The 20932-nt window shown below is 52.7% G+C and overlaps 8 protein-coding genes across 8 annotated transcripts; 2 read left to right on the top strand and 6 right to left on the bottom strand.

Annotated features, from left to right (window-relative positions):
* Positions 1-675: 675 nt before the first annotated feature.
* Positions 676-2725, bottom strand: IAQ61_001206 (uncharacterized protein; the record flags this gene model as incomplete). Its single annotated transcript, XM_003841015.2, has 3 exons — positions 1735-2725; positions 1214-1652; positions 676-1164 (listed from the first exon to the last, which is right to left on the bottom strand). The coding sequence occupies exons 1-3, from the start codon at positions 1815-1817 to the stop codon at positions 676-678; spliced, it is 1011 nt and encodes a 336-aa protein (XP_003841063.1). The 5' UTR covers positions 1818-2725.
* Positions 2726-3429: 704 nt separating this feature from the next.
* Positions 3430-5017, top strand: IAQ61_001205 (uncharacterized protein; the record flags this gene model as incomplete). The annotated part of the gene is made up of 4 exons (XM_066095014.1): positions 3430-3439; positions 3505-3550; positions 3605-3653; positions 3809-5017. The coding sequence occupies 4 exons, from the start codon at positions 3430-3432 to the stop codon at positions 5015-5017; spliced, it is 1314 nt and encodes a 437-aa protein (XP_065955322.1).
* Positions 5018-5239: 222 nt separating this feature from the next.
* Positions 5240-5924, bottom strand: IAQ61_001204 (uncharacterized protein; the record flags this gene model as incomplete). Its single annotated transcript, XM_003841017.1, has 2 exons — positions 5240-5672; positions 5779-5924. The coding sequence occupies 2 exons, from the start codon at positions 5922-5924 to the stop codon at positions 5240-5242; spliced, it is 579 nt and encodes a 192-aa protein (XP_003841065.1).
* Positions 5925-8195: 2271 nt separating this feature from the next.
* Positions 8196-10460, bottom strand: IAQ61_001203 (uncharacterized protein; the record flags this gene model as incomplete). Its single annotated transcript, XM_003841019.2, has 1 exon — positions 8196-10460. The coding sequence occupies one exon, from the start codon at positions 10458-10460 to the stop codon at positions 8196-8198; it is 2265 nt and encodes a 754-aa protein (XP_003841067.2).
* Positions 10461-11663: 1203 nt separating this feature from the next.
* Positions 11664-12104, bottom strand: IAQ61_001202 (uncharacterized protein; the record flags this gene model as incomplete). Its single annotated transcript, XM_003841020.2, has 1 exon — positions 11664-12104. One exon carries the CDS (start codon positions 12102-12104, stop codon positions 11664-11666), a length of 441 nt encoding a protein of 146 aa, XP_003841068.2.
* A 199-nt stretch (positions 12105-12303) lies between these two features.
* IAQ61_001201 (uncharacterized protein) lies at positions 12304-13311 on the bottom strand (the record flags this gene model as incomplete). Its single annotated transcript, XM_003841021.2, has 1 exon — positions 12304-13311. The coding sequence occupies one exon, from the start codon at positions 13309-13311 to the stop codon at positions 12304-12306; it is 1008 nt and encodes a 335-aa protein (XP_003841069.1).
* Positions 13312-14529: 1218 nt separating this feature from the next.
* Positions 14530-16594, bottom strand: IAQ61_001200 (uncharacterized protein; the record flags this gene model as incomplete). The annotated part of the gene is made up of 4 exons (XM_003841022.2): positions 16454-16594; positions 15921-16381; positions 15698-15845; positions 14530-15643 (listed from the first exon to the last, which is right to left on the bottom strand). Exons 2-4 carry the CDS (start codon positions 16276-16278, stop codon positions 14530-14532), a joined length of 1620 nt encoding a protein of 539 aa, XP_003841070.1. The 5' UTR covers positions 16279-16381; positions 16454-16594.
* A 1976-nt stretch (positions 16595-18570) lies between these two features.
* IAQ61_001199 (uncharacterized protein) lies at positions 18571-20741 on the top strand (the record flags this gene model as incomplete). The annotated part of the gene is made up of 6 exons (XM_003841024.2): positions 18571-18825; positions 18879-19165; positions 19214-19340; positions 19390-19839; positions 19892-20655; positions 20703-20741. Exons 1-6 carry the CDS (start codon positions 18642-18644, stop codon positions 20739-20741), a joined length of 1851 nt encoding a protein of 616 aa, XP_003841072.2. The 5' UTR covers positions 18571-18641.
* Positions 20742-20932: the final 191 nt, after the last annotated feature.

Genomic DNA, 20932 nt, shown 5'->3' with positions numbered 1-20932 from the left:
GCGGTGTATGGTCGCGTAGTGTGTACTGGACGCGTAATGTGCGAGTACGGTCTGGTCTGGTACGGTACGGTATGGTACGGTATAGTATAGTACAGTATATAGATGCGTCTAGTTTGGTTTGGTTCGGGGTGCATTGGACGCCAGAGTACAGCTGTACTGGTCCACTATAGTACCAACGTGCCATGCAGTAGAGTACAGCTGTCAAGCATGTAACCCGTCTAATCACTCTCTCCACATCATTGTCGCCCATCATCAGAGAAAAAAGAAACGGGCAAGATTCTTGCTTCTTGATCAAACGCGCACACTCACACCATTCTCCCCAACACTTCACCACATCTCAGACTTGACACTACACAAAGCTGTACGAATAACACAGTAGCGAATTTGATTTCTTGCATTGCGCACAGAACCTGTCGCATCCTCCACCTAGTTGCCCAGTTCCAGTCCTCCACTCCACAATATGCCTCACCAAAAAATGAGGCCCAAGGTATCTCGCCCTATCCTAGATCAAGAACCGAGTATATCAACAACAAACAAGAACAAAAAAACGCCAAATGTCCGCTGGTGATCCAATGTCGCGACCGGGTATGATTCAGAGCCTGTGCTCACACTAATGGGCTCCAAGAAAATTCATGTCGTAAAAAGTATTTTTTTGTACAAATGTGTACTCCGTCTTTAGTCGATTTCCATCCGTTGCGATGGGTTGGGTCCACTCAGGGAGGGCATCTCGTTGAAGGCCTTGTCAGCCTTGACCGTCTTGTCGTTGACATGCGGCTTGAGACCCTTGTTGAAGTTGTGAGTGCACAAGCATGCCGTGATGATGGTGACGAGGAGGAGGAGAATGGTCAGGACGGCAAAGGCGGTCAACGACTTGCGGGCGGGCTTGTAGTCTTCCTGGCGGATCCGGTCGGCCACGTACATGCGGATGAGCTTGAAGAGGAAGTAGCCGAGTGCGATGAAGTAGACAAAGATGATGGCAATCATGCCGGTAAAAGACTCGCGGCGCACCCACCAACCGGCGGCGAAGAGGAGGAAAAAGGTGATGACGAGGGCGACCGAGGTGAGGGCCAATTCGATCGTCTTGGTGTTGTCGACGACAACGAGGAACTGGACGGTAAAGGCGAGGAAGAAGAAGAAGTCAAACTTGAGCAGGGCGATGTAGATCTGCCAGGTCAGCGATGATGGGCAGACACAAGGGCCAGACTGTGCCTACCTGATAGGTCAAGTAACGCTTCTTCAGTCGCGTGTCGGCACTGATGCGCTTGTAAATGGTCCACGCAAACTCGTCGTACAGCTTCCAGGCCTCAAAGGCAAAGGCGACGGTGGCGGCGGCCATGAGAATGGGCAGGGCAATCAACATGGGCTTGACGTCCTGCCAGAAGCCTTCGGGGATGAAGTGGCTCGTGTTGAGGACGTCTGCAGCATCCCTGATCTGGTCGTACTGGATACCGGCATAGACGAGGATACCGACGTTGTACAAGACGAGGCCAATGACCTGAATGGTGTTCTTCATCCGTAGAGCGTCCCAGACGAGAAACAGCTGGTAGATGTAGCCGAACATGAAGACGGCGAGATAGGTGGGGATCGAGCGCGTCTCCGAGTGTACTTCGGCGGCAAAGTGGATGCTGGCCTGGAACTTGCCAAAGACATATCTAAAGGGGTCGAGGTCAGTCAAAGGTCACGACCGTGGGCTTGTTGTGTCTGCTCAAGAGGCAGAGGGCAAGATGGACGTACGACTCAAGGGCGAGGCCGACGACAGCCTGGAAGATGGCCGTCAACATGAAGGCCCATGTCCACCGCGTATTGGGCCAGTACATCCTGGGGGCGCGACGGACGGGCGGCGGGAGGGTGGTGGGGAAGCCCTCGCGGTGGTGGTAGCCCCCAGGCTGGGCGTCGAAGCGCGCCTGAGGGGGGGGATACTGTGGTTGATACGTTGTGTAGGGTTGGTAGTTGCTGTCGAGGGGCTGTCCTCCCAGAAGGGATGCTCTTGCCTCGTGGTGCGAAATTTTGACAGGAGTAGCAGCCGCGGAGAGCGGCTGAACGGGGGGTGGATATAGGGAGTGTGCGATGTGCGGGCAGGGCCAGCCAGGTGTGTGGGCGCAAACCAGGTGCCAGCGTGCGAAGGGGTGCGACGAGAGTAGCCGGTGAAGGATAGGTAGGCGATTGGCAGGGCTGAGAAGCACAGCTGAGACGCAGCAGAGGGCGCTGGCGGTGGGCTGAAACCGGGCAAGTCGGTTCGATGAGGTGAGTGCCTGGAAGGTTGGGCGAATGCTGAAACTGGAGGCGGCTTGGCTGTGCGGAGAGGGCCAAGCGGGTTGGCGAAGAGTGTGGTGGCGGACGTCGGGGGGGTGGGGGCCAAAGGGGGTGGTGGGTTGGAAGAGGAGATGGATGGCCAGTGTAAGTAGAGGGTGAGCGAGCGACAAGAAGAAGAAGAAGAAGAACAAGAAGAAGAAGAAGAAAAACAAGAAGACCACCGACAACAACAAGGGACGGCGGCCGGACGAGGAGGCGGCACAAGGAGCGAGCGACGGCAGTGAGTGGTAGGGTACGTATGTGAACTTATTACCGTAGCAGGGCGGAGAGGGCCAAGTAGCGGCGAGGGCTGTCGAGGTCGGCCACTTCAGCCTATTGGTGTGGAGACGTGGAGACAACACGGGTTATAGGATTGTACAATAACAGGAACGTGAGGGTTGAAGGGGTGGGTTGGGTTGGGTCTTTTGTCTAGACGCTGATGTGCACAAGTGTAGGCCTTTTACAGGTGCAGAAAAGGGTAGATTTAGGGGAGTAGTAGGCTATGAGGTTGTGGAGAATGGGGTCCCCATGCATGGTAGAGTACGCCAAGGTAGGGAGGGTAGTTCTCGAGTAAGATGGGGAGTATGTATTGTAGAATGGTACCGGTACTCTAGGAGTAGCAATGGGATTGGCACAGGTACGGGGTGTGGTGATACTACTCTATAGTACCTAACCTGTTCTCCAGGTGTGGTCCACACAGATTGTACAACAGGAGGATCCCATCTGATACCCAACTCCCCACTGCCCGCTGCCCGCTGCCCACTGTTCACCGTTCACCGTTCACTGTTCACTGCCCCCAAGACTTGGCTTCAGCTGGGTTGTGGGTTCCCAGGCTAGGCCAATCGGTACTCTTACATCTGCTTCCTTCTGAAGCCGCTGCAGCTGCGCCTCTCTCTTGGCAACAACACCGCCCATCGTACCATCGCCCACCCTGCTCGCCTCGCGTTCCCCAACACCCCCAGACAGATTGGCATTGTGTTGTGGCGCAGGCAGTCGGCGATTCCGAATTCCGGTGTCATCGACAAAGGCTGTGGCTGTTCCTGTTCCTGTTCCTGTTCCTGTCTTGTTCCTATTGTCGTTGTCCCTGTCTTGTCGTCGTCAGCGGGCAAGAGACAATTTGATTTCACAAACACAGGCATGACGTCCGGTAGGCTGCCTAACTCCATGCGCATAGCAACCGATTACCTATTACCATGCTAATCTCTCATGCAGCAGAGGCTATCCTGCGCCAGGCTGCCGACGACGGCTCGCTCGACTCGTACGTGTGTGCGCATGACCAAGTCTGCCTCGAGGCTGCTAATGTGCATTGCAGGGCAGAATGGCCAAAGACGCTGCAGTACATCTTGGACCGCCTGGATGAGGTCAGTCTGCTCCCTTTCCCCCCCCCCTTTTTTTTTTTGGCTCTGTATCATAGCCTCTAGCATAGCATAGCATAGCCTAGCCTAGCCCTTACCTTTCACCTTCCTTCCACCCACACCTACACCTCCCCAGAACTGACGACAGACGGGCGGTGCAGATTGTCAACGAGTTCCCCAAACCACCCACTCCCGCGCCCACACTCTCCGATCAGACTGCCTCGGCCACAACCGATCTGCCCTCGCGCCCAAACACATCCAATGCCATCTCGAGCCAAGAGTCGCATGCCACAGACAAGGAGAATGCCCCGCCCGACACACCTCCACGGCCGCCTGTGCCTGCCTTTGCTGCCCCAGCCGGGCCCCAGACTCTCCCACAAGACATCGCCAACTTCTACGCCTCCATACGGACAACCCTCTCCACCAACTTTGCAAAGCATCCCCCACACACGGTACAACGGCTGGCAGAACTCGTGCTAGAGCCCAGACGGCGATACAGATACCTGCCCGCCTACCTGCGTGCCATCGACCGCGTCATCTCCGTCTCCTCGCCCCTCACCCTCTTCCCCCTCCCACAAGCCGTCCTGCCCACGGCCGGCGGACTGCTCAATGGCACAGCACCCGCCAACTCAGCCTCAGCCACACTCGGATCCGACGAATCGCTAGGCGGTGCTCTGCTCACCCCCATTCCATGGCTCCAGAATCGCGGCCAGAGCGAATTGATATCCGAGTCTACTGAAATGGTTGATGGGCCCAACGGCGCCGGGAGAATCGAAACCGTCACCGTCGGCATGCTGACCTCGAACCAACAACAACAACAGCAACAGCAACAACCTCGCCCAGACACGCCCAGCACCTCGCAACCTGTTGCCCAAATCGCCTCGTCCCATCCCGACGGCGAGACCTTGCCCTCGACAGGCCCCGTCACCCAAGGCGAACTCCTACGCCAGGAACAAGAAGCCGGTATTGTCCTCAACAACCCACATACGCTCACCACGAGCCCCACACGCTCGACATTTGCTGAAATGCACGATCCAGGCAGTATCATCGAGACGGTCGAGGCCGACGAGGAGATTCCCCATGCCAGGGGCCCTGACGTCATCGGCATGGAGGATACGGGGCCGCAACGCGAGAGCAAGGGGTTGAATATCGAGGGCGCCATTGGACGGCCGAGTGTGGGCGAGAGGACAAGCAAGAGCCCTGGGGCCAAGGAGGGAGAGGGTGAGGACAAGGCCGAGGAGGAGCAAGGCGGAGATGCGGCTATGAAGGAAGGCGAAGAGAGTGCAAAGGCCGAGGCAGGTGGCGAAGTGGAAGCGAAGAAGACGGACGACGAGGCCACTGCAGATGTGGAAATGAAGTCTGGGGGTTAGGTAGCCTCGCTTTTGTTCAACCTCTTGCACAGTTGAGTGTCACGGAGTCTGAATTCATGCTTGGGAACATTGGGAGTTGGAGATGGGAGTTACAGATGATCAAGGGAATGGGGAATGAGATGGCTACACGATTAGCCCTCGTAGTCCTAGGTCGTGGTTATCACAAGGGCCATGCATATACCAACATTCCCAACACTGCCATTCACTCCACCCACCCACCACTCAAGCAATCTTCCTCCACCAAAGCACTCCCCTATTCCCATTCCCCCTCTCACTCCCAATCCGCAAATACCGCTCCCTCCTGCCCTCTTCCATCCGGTCCACAATCGTATAGTTCCGCCTCTGGCTTTGTCCCGCCCAACTTGGCACATTCGCCACCGTCAACGGCCCATGAAACACCTGGCCCTGCGTCTCGTTGGCCGGCACGTCGGTGCTGATGCGCAACGGGCCCGCGTACCCGATGCTGTGCTTGCCCACGAGCGCCCAGTCGCTGTCGCTGTCGTTGGCGCGGAAGGGGAAGATTAGGTGCGAGGGGCGCAGTTCGGGTTCTGTGGCTGTGATGGTCGCGCTCATGTACCCGGCTGCTGTGTAGGTGAGGAGGCCGACGGGGGCGGCGCCGTACGCGAGGTCGGGGACGGGGACGTTGTTTAGCGTGCTGGTGGGGGGGGGGTTGGTGGGTTAGTGGGTTGCGGGGAAGTGTGGGGGTGGAGGTGGAGGTGGAGGTGGAGGTGGAGGTGAAAAGGTGTAAGTCTAGTACTTACCTGCTGGTATTCACGAGTGTATACGTCCCCGCCAGCGCCTGGAGGATTCGGGCATCGCTGGGACGTTGGGGTGTCGAGGGTGCAGCTCCCACCGCAGCAGCAGATGTCAGGGCCGCGGCCGCGAGGCTCAAAGGTTGGAGTAGCATGGTAGCTCAGCCCTTGTGTGTGTGTGTGTGTGAATGTTCGTTCGTGTATAGGTATACCCCTTCTTCTTCTTTCCCAAAAGCGGTACTCGATCAACAGGTACCGGTAGTCCAGAGGCAGCTGTTTATATACACATATTCTTTCACCACGCAAGACCAGGACCCCCATACAAGCTGCCTTCATGCCAACTTCCCCAAGGCCCGGGCCCGCTTGCATGACTAGACAAAGCCAAGTTTCCCCTTACAAATGTAGGTACTGTCATAGTAGGTACACATGCAGCAAGGCACCGTGGCCAACTGTATGCGTATTGCAGCATGCTAGGTACCTAACCCGGCATCTTACCCACCACCCAAGAACCACCACCAAACTCCCTCCCCCCCCGTCCCGCACTCTTGGCCGTCATCTTGTAGCCCCCTGGTTTCCGCCTGCTTTGCTTTACATACTTACACATGGCTATGGGAACATGAGCTACAGTATGGCAGGTAGACAGGCTCGATGGGTACTCAGGTCAGGTACGCTCTGGGAAGATATAATTATTTTACCACCACGCCATGCCCTCGATGATCCCTGCCTACCCACCCTTCTGTTCTCGGAGATGGGTTCTCATTGAACACCACTGGGTCCTTGCCAAGTGAGCGACTTTGCTTGCGAGGAGTAACGGGTTTGTTTGCCGGAGTGGCGCCGTTGTTTGGCGTTCCTTTGCTCCGGGTTGGGCCTCGGTACCGTCGTCTACACCACACACATCGCATACCTATTCTCCCACCTCAGCACTTCACCGCACCACACCTCCAATACCTCTTCCCCATCTACCCAGCAAACCCCCAGCGCCACCCCCTCATCCCTTCCCCCCCACGTTTCCCATAACCCAAGCCCACAAACCCCAACCTACTCATTACCAATATACCTCTTACCTATACGCTACCTTCTCCACCCCCCAAACATCGCCAACACAAAACACCAAGCCATGTAGCCCAGGACCCCTCCAGGAAAAGAAAAACCCCGCGCGCTAGGTCCTGTACCGCACCCCACACAGCCCTAGCATGCATGCGCGGCCAGCGGGCACCCGGGGCTCGGCTGCTTGGAAACGCGGGCTTGGGGACAAGGGGCTGTTGGGAGTTGGGTTGGTGGGTTGGTTTGGACTGGAGTGTGCTGGATAAGTACTGCCAACACCTGTGCTGGAAATATCTGGCTTGCTAATATGTTGGTGTGGAAGATGGAGATGGAATCTAGGCTAGGCTACATGTGTTTTGCAGATGGGACGATGGCTTAGCCTTCGGCCAAGTATACCAAAACATCCATCTCCATTTCCCGCCGTGTTTCGGTTCATAATTCGTCCCACCGCCCAAGTTTTCCCAAACCACATCACCTCGGTCGATATAACCATACACCCCATGATATAGGTAATCACACCCATTTCCCTCTTCACTCACGCGTTTTCTATACCCACCTCGCCATGGCACATCACCAGTCACCAGTCATCAGTCATCACGCCTTCATGGTGGGTCGGCCTTGCAATGTCACGTCATTGTTCATGGTTGTGGAGAGGTACGGGTATTGTAAAACAGGTGAAGGGAAAGATCTCGAGATTATTGTGTAGGTAGGTGGCTAGGGTATGGTCTGTCTCGCAGGTTGATCGCAATTGTGCGGTTTGCAGCTGTGGTTGATCACTTTTCGCGGGAGTTGGGGGTTTTTGTTTCCGGTTGTTTGGTTGTGGCAGGTTTATTTGTTTTGTGGTGTTTCGCTGCGATGTAGTCTCTCGCTGCATCGTAGTCTCTCAATTCCTCGCAATCGCTCATTTCATCATTGTCCCTCGAGTAAATTGGATACTCGTTTGCCCCCTCTCTCGTCATCATCCTCTACACCCTTCTGCCTGTGTACTTTCCATCTCCCACCAATCCGTGTTTCCTCCATCGTGTACAATGTACACCTTTATTCCAAGTCTCTCGCCACTCATGCAAGGGCGCTCTCACTCTCGATCGTCTTGCTTTTGCCCTGTATTGGACGCAACTCGGAGTCTCGGTCACTCTCCCACGCTTGGTGGGAGTACGGCGCTGTGGTCGTTTCGATTCGCGTTCGGCCCGCCCGAGGACGTGGTACGCCTGGTGTCGTCCGTTCAATCTGCATCTGGTCAGTCCAACTCACTCTCGGTCATGACTGCAGAGTGGCTCTTACCTTTGATACTGCGCATGCATGTGTTGGTGAACCCCACGTGGATGCCCTTTCAGCGTCCGTTTCTCTCGCCTGGATTCTTGAGTCAGTCGCGGTTCTACAGTCTACACTGGGGTTCGGCACTTACGTTGTCTGGCGAGTCTCTCCTCCTCTACCCTCAGGTACGACTCCGGATCGTCAATCTCCAAGCCCGTAAGCTGATTGACGACTCCACGCTGGGTGTGGACCAGGCTGTCCTCATGGACAGAAGCGTGCAGGAAGCTCAAGGTAGAGTCTTCGTCGCTGGGCTCCGACTCTGTGTCGGATCCCGACTCCCCGTGCTCTTGGTCTTGCAAGTCTGCATCCTGAGCATCCTCTGCGTCCCGCCAGTCCGCTTCATCCTGCAGTGACTGGACATAAGCGTCCCAGGACTGAGGTCCCATTCCGCAACCGCTCGTCTCGACGATCATCTTCCCAGGGTCCGACAGCCGACTCCAAAAGTTCCCTGGCTGGGTACGCTCTCGATTGCAGGAATGAAAGCTGTGCCTATCTTTGGCCGAGAACTTTTCGTCTTCCAGAACAAAGAGCCTATAGTCAGGCGCTAGTTGCGCAGTCGACACTGAGCGCCTCTCATTAGGAGCAGGAGCAGGAGCAGGAGCAGTCCGCAAAATCGAAGCAGACGGCTCAACAACAGGCCTGGAGAGGTCGGCCTTGCGGAGGACATCGACGTCGCACTCATTCCGCACGTAGACGACGTTCTTGAAAGAGACCGTCGCATCCATGCGGCGACGCTTGCGCATGGGCTGCTTTGACCTCTCTGCGGCGAGTCTGGCAGTCTCCTCCACGGACGATACCCGGGAATCGTTCACGGCGTACTCCTGGGAGCTCAGATTCTCTTGCTCCCACGCAACTTCCTTCGCGTTGGCAGCATCGAGTGCCTCAGCTTCCTGCGCTCGGCCGCGCTTGCGCGACCCGACAAGGTCGAGCTCCAGTAATCGGCTGAAGCTGCCCTCCGCTAACAAGCCTCTGTGTCGGGCCAGAGCGCCCCTCGCACCGTAGAGGTGCCTTTCGTGCTTGTCTTCGGCACTGCCCCCGGGATGCTGTCCTTCCCACTGCATCTCCACGTCGGCAAGCCGCTCGAGTTCCATCACCAGGTTCGCGAGACGCTTCGTCGAATGCCTGTAACTCAGGTCCTTACCTACAGGATCCTGTAGCACCCAGTCATTCGTCCTCCTGGGCGTCCTCCCCTTCACAATAGGCTGGTAGGCCATGGCATGTGCTTCGGAACTGTTGCAGAGTTTCCGGAAACCCACCGATCCTCCGTAACTGCTCAGTTGGTCCTGGACGGTCTGCATGTCTGAGATGCATACGTCCATTCGGCAGTGTGGACACTTGACATTATCGTACCGTGAAGTGCCAGCATAGGCAGGATGGATCGGATGGGCACACCTCGATGGAACATGGTCCGGGATCATGGGACCATCTGCGAACTTTTGCACCTTGGGAGGACGAAGGATCTTTCGATCCAACCGGATCCTTTTGACCAGCGGTCCTTCTCCAACCGACCAGAAAGGATTCTGGGGTCGCTTCCCCAGAGCCTTTGCAGAGGGTCCCTTTGGAGCCGGGGCAGTGGTTTCCGCCTCCGAGTCAGAACCATCGGGCAGGTTTACTGACGTTGGGTTTGGAGTACCAGGCTCCAAGTCATCCTCGTTGTTGTCCACAACAGGTTCCGGGACATCCTCCATCACCACGTCCTCCCGCTCAGCAGGCGTCTGCTCCTTGTCTCTCGCAATCTGCTTGCTTGCAGATGCGGTGGTTGTCTTGTTGCCACGTGCCTTGGAGGCAACTGATGGCTTGGGGCCCTTGGTGGCCTTCGTGGCGGCTTTCGACTTTGTTACACCTCCAGTCGACTTGGAGATGGGAGCTTTTGCCCTCTTGGCCGCAGCAGGAGCAGCTGGTGCCGCGCCTTGGGCGCTTCTGGCAGCCAGTGTCCTCGACCGCGTCATCCTTGTGACTGCTGCCGGCGCGTTGGTATGGTTGACGGTCGGGGTGGTGGTGGTGGTGGTGGCAGCGGCAGCCTTCTTCGTGCGGCCTCGCTTTGGTACAGCTGCTGGAGCGTTGGCTGGCTCAGCATCTGGTGTGTTGTTGGAGGCAGCCTTCTTTGAGCGACCTCTCCTTGGGGCCACTACAGGCACAACAACCTCAGCGACTTGGGCGACAGTCTCCAAAGCGGCAGCCCTCGCAGCAGCTATCCTTGAGCTGCGGCGCGGTGCAATGGTAGGTGGTGCTGCGACCACCTGAGCAGCTTGTGAGGATGACTTCGCGACACGGCCTGTCTTCACTCCAGTCGTGGATGCTTTCTTCGCGGCAGGCTTCTGTTGTGGCGCCATTTTGAAAGTGAGGTGATGTGGTTGATATGTGTGGGTGGTTGAATGGTATAGCAGTACAAGTCAAACGCTGTTGACTGTGTGTATGAGAGTGTGATCGCGAGTATGATGGAGAGTGTGATGGAGTATGTGATGAGTGTGTGGTGGAGCGTGTAGTAGAGTATGTGATGGAAGGTGTGATGGAGTGTGTGGTACTGGATGAGCAAGCCCTTATATACAATGGGGGTAGTCGGTGTGAAAGAGGGGAAATCGAGCGCCTATGGTCCGTGATGAGTTCTGTGAATGTTGCGGTGCGTAGCTGCAGGTTTTATGTGGGCCAGGTGGAGGAAGCAAACGCGCAATGAGGAGAGCGGTTTGATCTGGAAGCAAGGTGAATGCGAAAAAAACCCGGTATCAGCAGTTTAAGCTGTTCGCCATGGACCGGCTTATCACCTGCGAGTCTGAAGACAATAGCTATTATCACTCGCTTTAGTTCACTGTCGATCGAGAGGAGTAGATAGGACGGTACTTCTCACTTTCACTGTTTATGTGAACCTCTGATGTTCGTATTGTTGGACAATACGCGCAGATCATCAAGGGCTTCTGGCTTAATTGAAGATGATCAAGAGGAAGAATTGAAGCTGGAGGTATCTTGCACTCGGATGGACGCGAATGGCCGCTTGGATTGCACTGAGGGCATGCATGGCGGCCATCACCCATTGAAGCTCACACACCTCTTCACCCCGGATTGAGTATGAAGGCAGAGGGGTTCTCGGTACTTTGCCTCCAAAAGACTCCATGGGACGGCCAAAATCCCTTACAAGTCCCTGTCTGGACAGGAAGCATGAATAGTCTCATGCTCAGACTACTGGTTGAGGCTTCACACTCAGGAAGTGACGTTAGTTCGGTATTTTCACGTGAAACGGCTACGAGTAATCGGAAGAAATCCAACTTGGTGAATAACTATCTACACTATCTCGATTCCAACTGGAAGATTTCACAGTTTGGCCAGACTTTATGTTAAAAAAAACAGTTATTGTTATTCGTAGGGTATCACATATACAAGCGAACGCCGACAAAAAACATTCTTTATCCTCAACATCCAATACATTGTTGCTATATCTCGCTCTTGCGCGCTTTCACTGTGAGAAAGATGTTAGCAAGTTTTCATTGATTACTCCAAGGCAATCTTACGTGTGGTGCTATGCTCTATTCATTTTAGCACATTCAGGCTGAGTATCTCCTCATTTTGTGTACTTGCCCGTCACTCCAGTGGGCGGACGGGACATCTTCGTAGGTCCAAGGTCGAGCCATGCCCTGAGGTCCTGAGCTGTTCGACTCCGCAGTGGGCGGATCTGAAGTCAAGGCCAACATCCCTTCTTCTTCGTCTTCAGAGCAGCTACCCGCTGCTGTGCTGCCTTCCCATTCATCTACCGTGTCCATCCAAATCGCCTCAACTTCCAGATCTCGAACGTGGCGCCCCCATTCCTCAGGCGACATCTTGGACCCGCTGGTGTTGACCAGCTCAGCATCGGGAGCGCGCTCGTCAGACCACGAACCTTCCTTTGTGTGGCCTAGGCCGTGGATATTTCGTCTGAACACTTTGATGGGCCGTAATTTTCGGTCAAAGTGTTTCTTGTGCCGGCAGGTCTTCTTTGACAGCTGCATTGTTGCGATGTTCTTCGCGAAGAACATCGATATCGCCCTCAGCGCACACGAAACCTGCCTCATCGAACGACACCCTTTGGCGCTTGAAGGATTTGTGCCCATTAGGCTGTGGCACTTCGTCAAGAGTCTCTCGAGCACGCTTGGTTCCGACATTGGCAAAGTGCCGGTCAGCCAGGACCGTGTATCCGGCTTGAACTTCTTAATGCAGGCGCATGGCTTCATGAGCACCATAGTTGCAGTGCTCGGTCTCGTATTCCGAGAGCGATCCAACACCCTCATCACCCTCTCGGCTCGCCATCCAAGCCTTCTCTACTTTGCAAAGCTCTTCCATCTCTGCGATCAAGTTGGCCTCTCGCGCCTTCGAGTGCGTGAGGCTCAAGTTCTCGCCTTTGGTTGATGAGTGTCTGCCACTCAAGATCTCCATGTATTCCACCCACCTGTCTTTGCTGAGCTCACGAGGATCGCCCTTGGCTATTAGCCACCTTTTTGCGCACACTACATCTTTGAGGCATGTTCGCATACAACATCTAGGGCATTTCTTGTCGATCGCCACTTCTGTATGAGCTGGGTGAACCCAGTGACCGCATAGGTATTGGAGATCTCCGCTGCCGGTTGGCGGAGAGTGCCCCTGATTGCTCCCATCAACTAGACCAAGGAAATCAGGATGTTCCTCGCTTGTCTCGTCCTGCCAGGGCATCTCAGACCCATTTGAATCTTGCTCGTCAACGACAGTGTCTTGCTTCAGCTTGTTGTCGGTTCGTCCAGGATGTTCGAGGCCCAAACAGACACGTCGCGCCGCCGATGGCAATGACTCATTATCTTCCTCTGAGTAATGTTTGCGCTTTCTGAGGTCGTTGCCCTTGCATATGTTCATGGCAGCTTTGAGGTAGCGATACGCTGTGCTTGTGTTGCGCCGGACCTTAGTCGAGATCCGACGGACAGCTTCGACCAAGCCTTTACATGCGCGACTCGAGGAATGATTGGGTGTGTCAATCGCTTTGATCACGTTCTTCAAAGATTGAGCGACCTTTGGATCCTTCACAGCGCGCTTGTTGCTGTGGCACGCTGAAGCGAGAGCGAAAGGTGACTTTGTGGTCGCCATCGTCCTGCTGGTATCTTTCGATTTCATGGAGATCTTGTTGTTGTATGTGGCGAAAGCAAAAGACTTTTCCTCTTTCCTGGCTACATCCCTGCTCAGAGGTGCCATGTTGAGTACAGAGGTGTCGTGATTGTAGGTGTTTGGTGGCGGAGGGAAGATACCTTGATATCGGGAATGTGATATAGTGCGCGTGGCGAGGCAGCAGCTATATATAATACGAGATTTGATAGGATGGAAAGGATGAAGGTTGAGGGTTGTGAAAATAGTTGATAAAGCCCAGGGTGTGGTTGCGTGGTTGAGTTGCTGTCCAGTGGTTGTCTAGTCGCAGGCAAACCCGATAGAGCAAGAGCAAATTTGCTTAGAATCACGAGTTTTCGAGATTTACAAAGTGGCGGGGGTAACTTGAAATGCGTCGACGTCAGTCCCCGATTGCTCATGTGTGGAAAGTGAAAGTGAAAGTGGGTTCACTTTCACCGCCGCGTAGCAAATGGCAAGCGAGCTCGAGTATCATATATGCGGGACTTAATGCTACCTACTCGAACCTAGCACGCAGAGGATTCTGATTTTGGGCATGATAAGTCTTATGTCAGTTTGAAATCCGCGCCTGCTACGTCAGTTCCACGATACTAGAGACATGACTAGTCCTTGCCACATTAAAAGTGTATATATTGAGTGCAACAGTTCTCGTATATATCACTATAATATTACATGATTTTCATGGAATGGACTGTCAATACAATGAGATAATAGGAAGCATACCACCCTCATTCACATTCATTGACTTATTCCAATTCTACCTACCTACCCCAAATCTGACGCTCCCACTGCCATGGCAAAGCTCCACCATGCTCAAGTCAAAAGCAGTGCGAGGTTGTTGTTGCACATAGTAATGGTATGCGCTGCACGGATCCTCCATATACTCCGATCACGGTATGCTCCTCGTTCTATGTTACCGCCTGATCCTGTGGTTTTTGTACCCGCCCCGTCCATACACCTGCATCTCTGCAAAAGTGCTTTTGCTTCATCAAATGTCCAATTGTCTGGCTAATAAAAAGTATCCGTAAAATTTCAAATTGTGAGTATAACACGCTTTGTCGGATCCTAAAGTCCGACTTCTAGCCAACGTAATGTTCTAGTACTATCGCAAGCTATGACTATGTCGTGGTAGGAAACATGTGGAAAAGAAAGCATACAGTCAAAAAGGACAAATGTGTGGTTGTTATTATCATGATAACAGAACATGGGTAATGTTGGTTACGACCAAATGCTTCGCGCATTAAAGCACCACATCCTACTGGCTTTCATATCTGTTTTCTATCCTAGTCTCTAAGGGTCCACACACTCCCAGCTCTCGATAACATTCGAGTCACCTGTACCTTTGTATTGATTGCGCTTGGGATACTTGCAATGCGCTCGCTGGAACTCGATGCCAGCGGACTCAGTGTTGTTGACGAATTTGGTGCCGACAACTGTTTCGGGAGCATTGCCATTTTCAACCCAGTCCACGATAGCCATCAGTATATTCTCCTTTGGATCAAGGCTATTGACTTGACCAATACCCTGACCAATAGCGTGTGCACCGGTTCCTCCGTTGCAATGATCGAGCCCCGAGATTGTGAAGTAGCGGTAGAATGAGTCAAGCTCCTCTGGTGACAGGCGCATGGTAGAGCTTACGTGTTTGTAGTATAATGGAGATATTTCGCTTGAGATGATGGGATCTTCAGCTCCGTGCCAATGAAGCACCTTCGCACCTCGGTTGTTCACTCCGCTGAGATCGCCCTCCCAGGTTTGAATGTTAAAGGGGTTTAGGCGTGCCGCATTGTCGTAATCAGTTCCGTTGAGGGTATACGGGCTCCAAGATGGATCATTGTAGATAGCATAACGGAAGAAATCAACCGAGTACGGGAAAATATTCCCGGCCAGAAGGATTGGCGCAGCTGCGAGCTCGGCGCCAGGTGCTAGGCGTGGGTATACAAGGTCACCATAATCGTTGAGAAGGGGTGCGTGGACACCCTTCACAGTCTCGACTTGAAGTGGCGTCAGGCAGGTCGTTGTGTTACTGCCCTCCGAACAGACCAGACCAGATGGATCGTACTGACACGCATAAGGATACTCGAGGATACCATCTGCAAGACCATCTTGCATGTCACACTGCTTGAGAACATCCTGATGGACAATGGCCCATTGCGCACGTGTAACGAAGGTTGGCGAACCTGGGGGTCCAGTGATGTTGTAGAAGTGTCCACTCCAGGATGTCAAATTAGAGAAAGCAACGGCCGGAGCACCAGTCACAAAGCCGTCAAACTCCTCAGGATAGTCCTGGGCCATCTTGAAGCCTTGTCGCCCAGCAGTGGAGCATCCAAAATAATACGACTTGTCGTGTTCCTTTCCATAGAAGGTCTTGCTAATCTCCTTACCAACAACAGTACCCGTAAGAACACTTTGAGGGGTTAGCCTCTTTTCAAGGATGACACTTGACCAATGTAGCACTTACGCTCGATATGCAAAGTCCTCTACAACCTCCGGACTGTTTAGAAATGGAAGACCGCTCGATCCATGGTGTCCATTGTTTGTTCCAATAGAGGCGAAGCCGAGTGAGGTGGCGTATACCATATCCTCATATTTGATACACCCGTCAAGTCCTAAAGATGATTGTTAGTGTTTCCGCCGCCTTTAACGCGTCGTTTAAGCCAGAGCAATGGTAGTAGAACACCCACCTCCATTACCCGAGGTTAAAAAACGCCCGGTCCAGTTTGATGGCAGCCAAGCTTCCATGGTCAAGCCTGAACTGTTGGTAGTAGCTACAGCCAGCGCGACGCGGCACATGTCTGCCACGACCTCGATCGCGGCTGGGAAACATTCTGGATGTTTATCAGGGAAGGTAAGATTCGTCCCAGCAGAAACGAACTGAGAGAAGTGCACAGTGCCATGCTCGATGGAAAGTTGAGACGCAATGGCAGCACATTTCGTTGTAAAAGTATCATTTGTTGGGGACTCTGTAACATCGGGCGTTGAGCATGCGAAGCCTGCGGATGCGCTCAACAGCGCTATCCACGCTGGGTGCTTGGACATCATCCTGGGATATGCCGTGCAAGACTCGGATGCTCACTGTAGTACCTATGCTGCGGATGTCCAACTCTTTAAGACGAGGAAACCTGGCAGGAAACGCTGCACCAACCTAGCGTATCCCCCACATCGGGAACGATTCAGTGCCCGGACTCTAGGGGATCCACCGACTTGGCTTGCATACCATAGGTACCTGATAGTAAGAACGTACCGTGCGCATATAAATGCACGGAATCCAGCAAGGAAGTGAGGATTGGCAGGGTGCAACGGAGGTGTTTTGCCCTTCAGGCACGTCGTCTTTCTCTCAGGGCTCGACTTCAAGATTGCGAGTTGCACAATTGCTGGCGGCTAGCTGCAGCCGTTGGCACGAGACAAGGCTCGATTGAACGAAATAGTAGTCGAGACCGAGAGTGCTACCGATGATACAAGTGCAGGTCAATTCCGTGTTAAGAACTAAGTAGAATCGGTAAGATCCCTCCCAGTCACTGTGATTCGCATGTTATTTCAACATGGTTGTTGGTGGCAGCCGGAGGGGCCGGTTATCTCGAGATTGTGGGGCTCCACCGTACATAGGTACTTCATCCCGCACCCGCATACCGATGCAAATCGAACGCGAGGTTTAGCCGCATGAAGAAAAGGTATTCCTGGTGTATTTCCCCGCATATCTGACGTACGTACCATAGTGGTGCTCTATGTAGGCTACTACAATCAATAAGAGTTACCACCAATCAACATGTATACTAAATGACATGTGACATCTTGGGTAGGTACTCCATCTCCATCTTCACGGAGAGTACGGTTAGCGTCTGGAAAATCGTGCGAGTACGTAAGGCAGAACAGCTTGTGAGCGTAATAGTAGGTGTTATGCTTGCAAGTGAAAGTGCCAAGTTCTCCTATCAGCTCCATGCTCATCACGCTGTATCTACACTACTCTGACTATTGCACTATAGATGGGTGGTGGGGCTTGGTTTCAGTCAGCGTTATACTACTGGTATGGTTATGGCTGATTCTCATCTGCCGAAAGATAAAATCACTCAAGCAAGGACAGCTCCACATCCCGATCCCCACTTCCCCTAATCCCTAGCAATCATCAAATCATCACAGTAATTGGGCACTTCGTCCGAGTACTGGTTCCCACTCCCCAACGGCATCAAAATAATTCGTCGTGCCAATTACTGACCATATGCAAGCTCATCATGTCTATGCATGTCTTGCCCATAGACCACTGTTCACAACCCTAGAGTAATTTTAGGTAGCATCTTTGTTGGATAGCATTAGTGAATCGCTCCCACAAGGGAACAGTAAGGAGATCAATACAATGTTATCTTGCTGAAGTGAACGCAATGCCATTTCCAATCGTGGATTTGGATGCAGTTAACGCAGTTGCGGATGAGGACTAATGCTGCCTAGAGGTACAAACTCGCCATTGCAGTGAGCGCGGCTACTTCTGGTCAAGGCAATTGATGTGGCATGTCAACCTTCCTTCCCTCACGAGTGAGTAGATCACTCAATCATCGTAACATTGCTCTAGCGGTGCTATGCCAATCTTTTAGAAGCTCACAGTAAAATAAGATTAGGGTCAGAAGACCCCATTTTTTGTCATTTGAAGCCGTATCGAAGGATTTAGGGGGCATCTTTCATGTAGCTTACATATACATTTATTTCAAAGAACAATGCGATTTGCGTTCGTTTCTCTCGTTTGTGCACCATTTATTGCCAACCTCTTTACCTGCTTCACACCAGCTCTTAGCACTCACTGCAGTTCGAATCTCATGTACAGAAATCCGGTGCGAGTAGAGAACGGGCAAAATGAGATGGCTCGCCTTCTCCCATGATCCGGGTTGACCTTTTGGGTGGTTGTTTGGCCCATCCAGAGAAATCCTCTTGTCTACTTATTGAATCATTGAGAAGATAGAAAAGATCTCGATTAATAACTTCTCCCAGGAGGCAGAAATAACAGCATACATCCTAACGAGTCTTCCGCTAGTAACAAACAAAATATTAACAACCAGCCAGTGGCAATTCCCATGAGATTGACGTTGTTGTGCGGCTTCCTGCAACACCAACATCTCAGTCGCTTGCAGGAAAAACTAAAACATCCGGTTTCGCAACACATTCCCTTGCTTTAGCCACATCAATAGTTCCATGCGAGTAAGGCATAAGCCCAGCCGATGAATCTGCATGCGATGAATAAGAGGCGAACTATAGCCTCCCAGGGACCAGGAATAGTTTGTCACCCTAACATCCAGAACATACCATATCTGCAGAGTGCTGCATGTCGCTTACAACTGGCTGAACTCGCGTATACTTGTACACGCCCAACATAATTCGCCTGATGATCCTCCTAGTTTCGAAACCGTGGACACGTCGCAATGCTAATAAGAACGATCATTCTATCGCTCGTTGTAAGTTTTGGGCAAGCTCAGTCTCATCTAGGCCGTAAAGCAAGATCTATTCAAGCCGATCAGTTGAATAATGCAACATATGACTTCGTTATTGCTGGCGGTGGTATTGCTGGATTAACGGTGGCAGATCGGCTTACCGAGAATGCAAACGGTATGCATACACCCTCATTAAGTTCAGCCTCATCTATTGACAAGAATACCCAGTTGCCGTCCTTGTCATTGAACACGGACCTTTCGACCAGAAAGAGGACAGTGTCATGATACCTGGAGCCTACTTCCCAGTGCCCTACCTTTGGCTGCCGTTGATGAGCACTCCTCAAGCAGCTCTAGGAGGGACTTCATACGGCGTACCATGTGGCCGAGTTGTTGGTGGAGGATCTGTCGTAAACGCCATGTTTTTCCATCGCTCCGACGCTGAATTGTACGATAGTTGGGAGGATCTTGGAGCTACTGGTTGGGGCTGGACAGACTTGTTGCCTTATTTCAAAAAGGTAAAGAGATATCAGTTTATGAGTAGGATACAGCTGAATTGTAACCAGAGCGAGACTTTCACACCCCCAGATACTTCATACGCGGCCGAACGCAACATTACTTGGGACTTATCCGTTCATGGCTCAACTGGACCCGTCCAGGCGAGCTATGCGCCCTACGATTACCCCGGTAGTGGTAAGGGTTACTATACTGGTCTAATCATACCATTCTGATCAAGATAAAGCAAACTTCTACAACGCGGCCGTGAATCTTGGTATACGACCCTCACAGGACCCCAACAATGGGCGGGCACAAGGAATTTTTCGTCTTTTGCGGTCTGTGAATACTAAGACGCAGACTCGTTCTTCCGCCTGCGTCAATCATTACGACCGAGTTGGCGAGAGATTGAACTATCACATCCTTGCTAACACAGCGGTGTCTCGTGTCATCTTTGAAGGCACTACTGCTCTGGGTGTCACGTTCGTCAGCAACAACAATGGTACAGTGGGTGAAGTGCGCGCAAAAAAGGAGGTTATCATTGCTGCTGGGGGTGTCCACAGTCCGCAAATCCTGCAGCTTTCTGGAGTCGGTGATGCATCCCACTTGAAGAACCTGGGTATTGAGCCAGTCTCCGATTTGCCAGGCGTCGGTCGTAACTTGCAAGATCATCTCGTTCTGAAAGTCAACTACAACTGTACGTGATGGTATGAAACGCCTTCCAAGTTGTGTGCTAAATGAAGTTCTAGACACATCTAATCATGTGCCCAATGGGGGCACCTTGCAATCTAATGCAACCTACGCAACTGAACAGCGCGCCCTCTATGACGCTGGTCACCCAAGCGCGTACGATCTAACGGTTACCACTGGAAATACAATGATTCAACTACCTTTGTCTAACTGGACTTCGAACACCTCGTCAATCATGGCCCGGGTCAAGGCTAATGGTCTCGGCGCAATGTTGGGCAGGAACGTTCCATCTACAGTACTCAATGGCTACAAGAAGCAGCGAGCCATCATCATCCGAGATATCAATACTGTGACCGTTGGAGGCGTATCTTGGAACACTGGCCCTGAGACTAGTATCTACTTAACTCGTCCTTTTAGTCGCGGATCCATCACAATCAATTCGACCAGCATATTCGACACGCCCCTCATTGACTATGGCGCTCTTTTAGACTGGACAGACCTCGATATTCTACACGCAATTTATCTGAAGAACCGTGAACTTATGGCATCCTCAGATATTGCTGTTCTCGGGCCTATCGAGACTGCTCCGGCGCCTGGCTTGAGCGACGACGCTGAGGTTAAAGAGATGCTCAAGAAAGCGCTGGCTCCAAGTAATGCGCACCAATGCTGTACAGTGGCAATGATGAATAAAGAAGACGGCGGCGTTGTGGATCCAAAAAACAAGGTGTATGGGACGGAGCAGCTCAGTGTTGTTGATGCAAGTACATGGCCGCTGATTGTTGGTGGCGGACCCCAGGCGAGTGTGTATGCTTGGGCTGAGAGAGTAAGCAGTTCATTTCAAGCGTTAAACGTTGTGTGCTGACTTTGAAGGCTGCGGATATGATCAAGGAAAGGCATGATCTGATGTAGTTGAATGACCTCAACGATCATCGATCTATACCAAAGGCTCAGATCATACAGGGGTATAGAGATGGATGTGCATTTTTGGAAGGGTCTGGGAGTGGGGCACTCGTCATGTACCGCATATTTTCGACTTTTACCGCAGATTGGATTTATAGTGCTGTGGGGGGATCAGGATGATATTATCTTCTTTCATATTT

Source organism: Plenodomus lingam, assembly GCF_022343315.1.
Source record: "Plenodomus lingam strain CAN1 chromosome Unknown contig_11, whole genome shotgun sequence".
Classification (NCBI taxonomy): Eukaryota; Fungi; Ascomycota; class Dothideomycetes; order Pleosporales; family Leptosphaeriaceae; genus Plenodomus; species Plenodomus lingam.
This window is presented reverse-complemented; position numbering and strand designations above follow the sequence as displayed.